Raw genomic sequence first — 9,148 nt, forward strand, 5'->3', positions numbered from 1 at the left:
GTAGGGTGTACGCTGGATGCTAAACTGCTACACCGCTAAACCCCTTGATAGTATTGGCCAGTTGAGTTGTAATCTAACCCGCAAATGTTTAGTGTGTTCTTGAACATGCTTGTTTCTGAAATTGCTGCATATATACACAAGTATACAATTTTTTTTTACAATAAATCAAGTCTGTATACTCTAGTAGTAGTAGTAGTTTTTCCCTGGGCAGGCTGGCCGAACAACTCAGTCCCAGAGGTAGGCCATGCCCGAGATCGGGCCTTTCCACAGAGCTTTCAAGGAGTATGTTGCGTTGTTGGCACAAGCAATTGTGTGCAGTGCAGTATAATTTAGTAATTACCTGTCATTCTCAAGTAGTAAGATGATCATGTGTATAAGAGTTTCTTCTCAATGGAGCCAAGCTATCCTGCTTAGTCTGGCCTTGAGGACACATGAGGATATTTTAAGATAATTTTGAGAAAAAAGTGTCATATGCCACGAAATATGGTAATTGGTTCAAGTACAGGAAAACCACGATATATTGGACTAATTTGGGGATAATGTTGATGATATAGTCGAAGGTGTGATGTTCAATGTGCATGTATTGTGGTGCAGACAGTTGGAGGTAGATGTGAGAGTATACCAGCCTACTCTCTGTGTTAATGAAAATGCTGAAAATGGTCAGGAACAGGTTCTGAGGACTGGTGAGATGCCATCCACCTGAGGAGTATCACCCAGTTCTACAGTGTAACAGTCATCCATTGACAAGATTATTGAAAAGTGCTTACAAAAATGTTAGCAATATGCACATCAAAGTATGAAAATATAATTGAACACTCAGCGACTGTATTGGTGAAGAGTGGAAGGACCCCATAAATATTTAATATGGCATCTGGAAAATTGTGCACAGTTTTTAAACAAGCCTACTAGATGGACACCAATGGTAGCAGCATGGTGGAGCTTCAGTCACGGCCAGTAGCACTGGAGGAGATGGTCAGGAACAGGTTCTGAGGGATGGTGAGATGGAGCTCCAATTTTCCTTGTCATCAACTTGCCATCCACCTCAGCAGTACCACTCTGTTCTAATGGTGCTACAGTCGTCTGTTGACAAGATTAATGAAAAAGTAGCACAACAGTAATGCTTACAAAAATGTTAGCAATATGCACATCATATATAGGTATCATTAGGAATATATGTGAACACACAGCAACTGTGTTGGTGGAGAGTGAAGGGGCCCCATAAATCTTTAACATAGCATCTGGAAAATTGTCCACAGTTTCTAAATGAGCCATTGTTCATAAATTGTAATTACTTTATTGGATCTTATCCATCCCACTGTAGTATGGGAAGGTTGAATTGGATTATTATTTTAATAACCCTGGTACTGAATTGGTTAAACTTTTTTTTTTTTAATTTCTCAAGGAGGTGCCCAACCTTGTTGCTCAATTGATTCAACTTTTTTCTTTTCTTTCTTTTTCTAGGAGGTGCCCAAGTCATTCAAATTTGGTCAGTCAACCACAGGTCATGTCAACTCCCCAACACCTATCTTCATCCATAAGAAGACCAGCAAAACCCCAAGGGTTTTCAAGAAAGGCCGTAAGATCCCCGTCAAGTCCAGTGCTAGAGTTTCTATGGACAAGACAGATTTTGAAGGATTGGCAAAACTTATGGCAACTCCCAAAGTAGCCTGTATGAATACAACCAAAGGAGGCAGCATGGAAGGGAGTCTTGGAGGATCTCCAGGGCTTCAGTCACCTCACACTTACACACAGGAGAACATTGGGGCGTCAGTCACACAGCTGTCATTTGTAAGCACTTCAACATCTTACACCAATGCCACTAATTTTGACTTCTCTGCAATCAAGACACCAAATGTCACTGCAGATTTGTTTGTTTCCCCATTAGTGACCCCAGATGGCTCAGCCAAGACCCCTGAGAGGCTGCTCAGAAGTGGTAAATCTGTGGTTGATTCTCCCGAGAACATGCCTTTAGAAGATGATGCCACCACTTTTGACTTTAGTAGTGCTTGCACTCCAAATGTGTCACGGGAAGACTTTGTGTCTCCGGTCAGTGCCAGGACAGTGCGACAGTCACCCAGGACACCAGCTGAGGAAACTCAGGATGCCCTGTCAAAGACTAGACTTCGATCATCTTCCAGGTCTGAGAACAAGACTCCTCAGAACAGGCTCTTGTGCACACCAAGTACATCAGCCTCTACTCCCAAGCCAAGCTATGAGAATATTGTTGGTATGAGACACCTTTTTGAAACCCCTATCCAAGAAGAGAGCAGCTTGGACATGATGGATGAGGAGCAGCAGCCCAGGACAACACGAAGGCTTTCTAAGACTCCCAAAGTTGATTTTACAAATGTGGTTGGCATGAAAAAGCCTGTGAAATCACCTAAAGTGTCTGGTGGTACACCACAACCAGATTACAGGAATGTTACAGGTGTCAGGAAGCTTATGCAAACTCTTAATTCCACTGGGAAGGAGGCACCAGTAGCAGATTACACACATGTTGCAGGTCTCAAGAAATTAATGAAAACACCCAAGTTAGCTCCTGAAGCACCTACTGCAGACTATACAAAGGTTAGTGGTATTAGAAAGCTCATGACAACTCCAAGAGAATCTCCAAAGTCACCAGAAGCTGATTATACACAAATTGGAGGCCTTAAGAAATTGTTTAAGACTCCTAGAGTTGCTTCACAAACACCCACTGCAGACTATACAAAGGTTAGTGGTATTAGAAAGCTCATGACAACGCCAAGAGAATCTCCAAAATCACCAGAAGCTGATTATACACAAATTGGAGGCCTTAAGAAATTATTTAAGACTCCCAGAACTGCTTCACAGACACCCACTGCAGACTACACACAGGTTGCAGGAGTCAAAAAGTTACTGAAGACTCCCAGATCTTTAGAAAATAATACTCATGTAGCTGACTATACACAGGTACCAGGTGTCAAGAAACTAATGGCAACACCAAGAGCTGCACCAAAATCTCCTGTGGCAGACTACACCCAAGTGACTGGTGTTAAAAAACTTATGGCAACTCCAAAGCCAACTTCTGTTTCACCCACTGCAGATTACACTCAGGTGGCAGGTGTCAAGAAGTTATTCAAAACATCCAAACCACCTGTGCAAGAATATGAAGCAAATGACACTCATTTGGTTGGGATCAGAAAAATACTGAGGACTCCCAAGCCAGCTGCTAAGAGCCCCATGGCAGACTACACTAATGTTGCCGGAGTCAGAGATCTACTGCGAACACCAAGAGAGAATACGATATCATCTCCAGTAGCAGATTATTCAGATGTGGTAGGAGTGAAACAACTGATGAAGACTCCCAAGACACCAAGCCAGGTAAACATTCAATGTGATTATACAGATGTAACAGGGGTGGGGCGATTGCTTCGCACACCGCAACAGACACTGAAGGAAATTGAGGCAGATTACACACAGGTTCAAGGTATTCGTAACCTTGTGAAAACTCCAAGACTAATTAAGAATCATGTTGCTGATTACACTGACCCAAGAGGGCTTAAAAGGCTCCTGGCCACCCCACACACTCCTGTAAACTCCCCAGAGGCTGATTATTCCAGTGTCCAAGGGCTCAGGGCATTGATGAAGACACCTAGAGATAAAAGAATATCATTAGAATATGATTTGGATGGCTTGAATTTGCTCATGAAAACCCCACTTGCAGACCAAACTAATGTTGTTGGGAGAGTTGCAGATTTACTCCTTCAGTCCTCAACTCCAGGATCTAGAAAGAAAGGAAGAACCCCCAAGGTGGCTACACCCATCTCGAACTCCCCCTCAGAAAACATTCCACCAGTAAATGAGTCTCAGCAGGACACACCTCGCAGATCTCAGAGAAAGACCAGAGGTGCTGCTAAAGAGGTTTATGCTCCCAGCAGGCAGAAACGATCAAAGCAGAAGCTTGAACAAGTAGTAGATGTTGATTCTTATCAAAAAGTAGAAGACTGTGTCATAGAGCTGGTTCAAACATCGCTCGGTAAATCCAGGAGCTTACGATCAAAGCGTGCTGCAGTTACAGAGGAAGAACCAATAGTAGTTAAAAAATCCAAGAAGATTCATGAAGAACCAACCAGTCAAGCACAGGAAGAGTTGACCAAGAAGCAAGATTCTGCAGCAGGCCAACAAATAAATTCCTGTAATGACCTTCCAGAACAGCATAAGTTTGTTGATAACTATGTACAAAGTCCAGCTCCAACTCGGAGACGCACCAGGAAAGAAGCTAATTTGGGCACAGAGGATGTGTTGCCATCCCCAAAGTCCAAGAGAGGAAGACCTAGGAAGCAAGAGTCAGAGGCCACACCAAGCTCCAGTTTACTTAAGGAAGCTAATTTGGACATGGAGGGTGTGTTGCCATCCCCACAGTTGAAGAGGGGAAGGCCAAGGAAGCAAGGCTCAAAGGCCACACCTAGCTCTTCAATTAGGGCACACATTTCACCGAAGAGTTTTGTCTCCAGTGAGGAGGTTGTGATTGAACCAGTGTCCAGAGGCAGGTTAAGAACACTGAAGGTAGAGACAGGTGGACAGAAAGCCTCCACACCAACAAAGGGAAATGGAAAAGGTTGCACAAAGACTGACATTCTTGAATTAGAGATGGACATTGAGACCAATGAGGAAGAGGTGAAACAAGACACAAACACCAGAATCATGAGAGGTGCAGCTTCCAAAGAATCAAAAACAAATGAGAAGAAAGCAGAAACCAAACGAGGAAGGAGGAGAGTTACAAAGAAAAACCTTGAAAATTCTGCAGAACAAGTTGGAAAAGAAATTGAAAGTGAAAATGATGTCTCTGCAGAGGAAGTTCTTTCCACCAAGGCTACACACCACCATGGCATTACTGATTCTCCAGCTCCAGAGCATTCAAAGACTCGTAGACGAGCAGCCAGCAAGACCACGGCTAAGGTTAACCAAAAGAATGTGAAACCTTTAGAGGACACCACACCTGAGTCCACAGAGGAATTGAAGCAAGACAAAAAAATGTCATATAGAAGTACCCGAAGCAGGAATGCATCCAAAGCAACTGAAGATGAAGAAGAGCAGGAGAGTACACAAGACAAAAAGAGGAAAACAAGAGGGAGAATTGCTAAAAGGACTACCGAATCTGAAGACAAGGCTCAGGAGAATGCATCAGGGTCTTTGGAACAGAAGACAAGAGGTGGACGTGGGAGGAGTGTCAAAAAATCTGATAAAGTAAAAGAGGAAGATGTATCAGAGGTGGAAAAGAAAACCAGGCATGGACGTGGAAAAAAGAGTAACAAAAATCCCAATGAATCTAAAGCCAAGAAAGATAATGCAGACAAGACTGAGAGTAAGACATCGAGAAGCAGTCGAGGCAAGAAAGACCAGCAAGCAACTGAGCTAGAAACCTCCCCTATGCAGATGACCAGGTGAGTACACACACCAGATAGTAATGTCAGGTCAGTGGAATCTGGCTGTTGACAGACTGAGTCCAGTAAGGAGTTATCTGTTTTCTATTTTACAACTTGATATGATTTCAAACCCAGATTTCCAGTCATTAGAAGGATGGTGCATTTACTTGCAAAACATTTGGAGTGTGAATATTGACAGTATATAGAACTAAGCTGTATCAGGAGTAAAGAGAGGAAGACAGGGCACAAAATGGACCCAAGGGGTACTTAGGGGAGGGAGACATAAGAGTTATTTATTCATATTATTGCTAGGTTCGTCAGTAATTCTCTTACTCTGAAGTTATCTATTTCACCTATAACTGGGCATAGGCATCACCGCCCGTTACCATAACAAGTAGTCCTCCTACATCCATACACCACGTCACCACTTTGGCACTAACACCCACCATCCATATTGAACACATGGTTGGGCTGTCTCATACAGGACCGGTGTATTGGTGTTAGTGGGGGTATTTTTACACGTGGGCTGGTCGACTGGTAGATCAGTAAAGTCTGCATTATGAAATTTAAAATCCTTAAACTGTTTCCTGCCTCAGCAGGAATTTGAACCTGGGTCCATTAGGACTGCAAGCCAACTCTCTGCTGATTTGGCCACTGCCTCCCTGTGCTCTTCCTGCTTTTTATCCTTTATTATGTACTTTATTAATATTTACTGTCAAGTCATCCCACCCTATATTCCCTTCACAACATGACATGAGCCATTTTGGGAAGGTTTCCTGACTGCAACCCCCCAAAATGGAGAGGTCCAGTCTTGCAGTGGACAATAGAAGGACTGCACATAAGTATATGTATCCATTCAAACTCACTCACAACTCTCAGAAGGCCTTTTTTTTACTTTCTGCCATCAACACAGTATCTTAAGCGTATAGATAATTTAATAATTTGTATAGGCTTCCTGGTAGTTTTAAGTGTTTTTGTTAATTATCAAAATTTATTTATTTATTTATTTATTCTTGCTCCAGTGTCTGCCTTCTACTGCATAAGGAATCATTCTTAAATGGGCTTGTTGCATGCATGCATAAAACACAAGTTTTGTCATTAGTCTCAAAACTGGGTAGGTAAAGTCATGCATTTTCCCACCTGTTTGAATGTGAATGCAATTATTTTATATCTTCTAGTTAAATGTAAGCTACCCATTTATGAAGGTAATACCAGTCTTGTAAAATCATTATACCTTGTTTTGTGTTGTAGCAGCCGTGGCTCAGTGGGTTAGAGTGCTCCGCTCTGACCGAAGGGTCGGAGGATCGAATCCACCCAAGGGTCATTGGTAGACATCAGGAAGGGCATCCGGTCATAAAATGCTACACGCTCCAAACCAAGGTCCTCTACCCAGGGGAAACCCCGTAGCTCTTATCCAGAAAAGGGGTACCTGGCGTAAAACTCACCTTTTTTATATATATATATATATATATATATATAGAAATCACAGAAGCAAAAGCTGTCAAACAGGATTCCTGATGATTGCCTCAACTGTTGCTTGTGTTCATCTAGAATCAGTGTAGAAGAAAAACTATGTAGGTAGGCAATACAAGGTTGAGGGATGCATATTTTTAAAGGATAATAGAATTTATCAAGTTTTACTTTTAGCAGCAGCGTAAAGGAAACTGGTAAACTCCTTTTGTCAGCCATTTTTAACTGTATGCTTTATTCAACAGGTCAACGCGAGCCACCAGATCCCGGAAGGCTCCTGCATCTTAGTACAAAGAATACCTCAAGTACCTGCTTATATTCCCTGCATTGTTTGTGATTTGAGACTTAAGCATTTTGCAAGTAGATATTTTTTATTTGTATCCTACTTAGTTTCTCGATAATTTTTAAGGCTCTCTATACAAAGTTGGAGAGATTGTTGTATAAGATTGTCCTTTGGGGGCAAGTTAATTCTAAAATCCTTCTTTAACTTTAACTATTTAATATGTAGAGGTATGAATGAGTGTATGTATGTGCAATCATTAAATTAAGCTCTACTCTTCCTGAGACTTTATTTTTATTGTCAAGCATTTACTCCCTAGTTTTCTACCTACTGAGGTTTGTACATTTATTTCTGATAAAGCATGAGGGGTATTTATAATCCTGAGGTTTTATATTGCAAAAAACACTTACCATTTGACATAAAAGTACACAGTAATCATATGTGATAGAGTAATAAAAATTATGTAATACATGACATTTTTTACTTCTATCCTAGTGTAAACTTTTGAACTAATAAGGATGATAGTATAGTTCACGCTATATGTTGATCACTTATGAGTATACACATTCATTTTTATGAAATGTGTTGTTGTGGGCCAGCTGAGCAGTTTATGAAGAGAGAAACCAGTACTGTACTGTACACAGGAAAATATATTTGGAAGAGCAGTTTATCATGGTGCCACCACTGAAAGGCCCCTCTGCAGCACCAGTGCAGTACTGTATAGTAGAGTATCTTAAATCCATTATATACCTTTACTAACCTGGAAGAGTGGGTTGTTAAATCTGGTGTGTGACCAAGGTTCATTATATACCTATCCTGATCAACTGGATACCTTTTGGTGCACATACATACATCATCTAATCCCTGCATTGCCCCATGAGAGCAGGAGCATGGGGCCAGGCAAGTCGGTTCTGACATTTAAGGTGAGAGTGACTGGCTTCATTCATCCCTGAATGGTATTACATGTGCAATAAACCCAAACTATCCCTTGGATATAAACCTACACAGGCTCAGTCCCACTGGAGTGCCTTAGTTTACCCACTAGACCACCAGGCACCATAAGTTTGTTATATAAAGTACCTGTATATGGTTACCAGTAAATGGTTTCCTGTTGTACAGGAAACTGGCATGTCACTAAGTGCAGAGTTATCCATAGACAAAGGAAGAGAGGAAAGGACAGTCATCCAAGAGCAGCACTACATCGAGTGAGTGGATGGTGAGCACCCCCACCTACCAACCTTTTGGTGTACAACCAACTTAAAACATCCTTTTGCCTCTCATTATCTCTCTGTAAACTTTGAAGATCAGTTTGGTAAATCTACTTCAACCCGCACTGATCTGTGGCCAAAACTAGTCATCACCCAGTTGTACAAATGTCTGCCAGCTCCTTCCCTGTACAGTACTGTGCAAGGAGATGGTAGCTTCAGCCTGCAGTGTGTTAAGCTTGTATTCAGGTTAGCCTAGAGTTGCAACAGCAAACAGCCTTCACATTTGCCTATCTTATGATTGATAAACTTCCTTACTCCACATCATCTGATCACATTGTTTGTGAAGGTTTCAGCATGTTTGCATGTATCGGCTTGGTCACCTAATGGCATCTCTCCATGCTGCTTATCTCTGGCAGCCTCCCTATTCAGTCCCATATCCCTGAGGTCAAACTCTTGTGACATAATCCCAGGTGTTTCTTTGGTTGCTTCTTGCAACTTTACCCATGGCATTCACACCTCACCTTCCACAGCTGTAATCTTCCATCCTCTCGACATGCCCAAATAAACTTAATTTACCCCTCCTCATTACAACATCAGTACATTCAAGTCCCACCCTTCCTTTCAACTCTTTAATTGCAATCATAGCCCCTCTAAGCCTCACATTCAAGGATGCACTAGACGTCCATCTAATAATTGTCATTTCTGTACATTTGATCATGAGAATATCCTCTTCTGTACTGCCCAGGTCTCACTACCATTCAGCATTACACTCCTGACACATGCTGCATGGAGGGAGAGCCCTC

At 42.0% G+C, this 9,148-nt stretch overlaps 1 protein-coding gene across 1 annotated transcript in view; it reads left to right on the plus strand.

Annotated features, from left to right (window-relative positions):
• LOC145402284 (uncharacterized) overlaps nt 1-7,265 on the plus strand; it is a 44,618-nt gene extending 37,353 nt beyond the window's left edge. The window contains exons 6-7 of the mRNA XM_080274413.1: nt 1,462-5,405; nt 7,103-7,265. Of these exons, the coding sequence (XP_080130539.1) occupies nt 1,462-5,405; nt 7,103-7,145 (3,987 nt within the window). The 3' untranslated portion in view covers nt 7,146-7,265. The remainder of the gene's footprint in view (nt 1-1,461; nt 5,406-7,102) is intronic.
• Nucleotides 7,266-9,148: the final 1,883 nt, after the last annotated feature.

This window comes from Coenobita brevimanus, chromosome 57 (genome assembly GCF_032717465.1).
Source record: "Coenobita brevimanus isolate Jiangsu-jjx chromosome 57, ASM3271746v2, whole genome shotgun sequence".
Classification (NCBI taxonomy): Eukaryota; Metazoa; Arthropoda; class Malacostraca; order Decapoda; family Coenobitidae; genus Coenobita; species Coenobita brevimanus.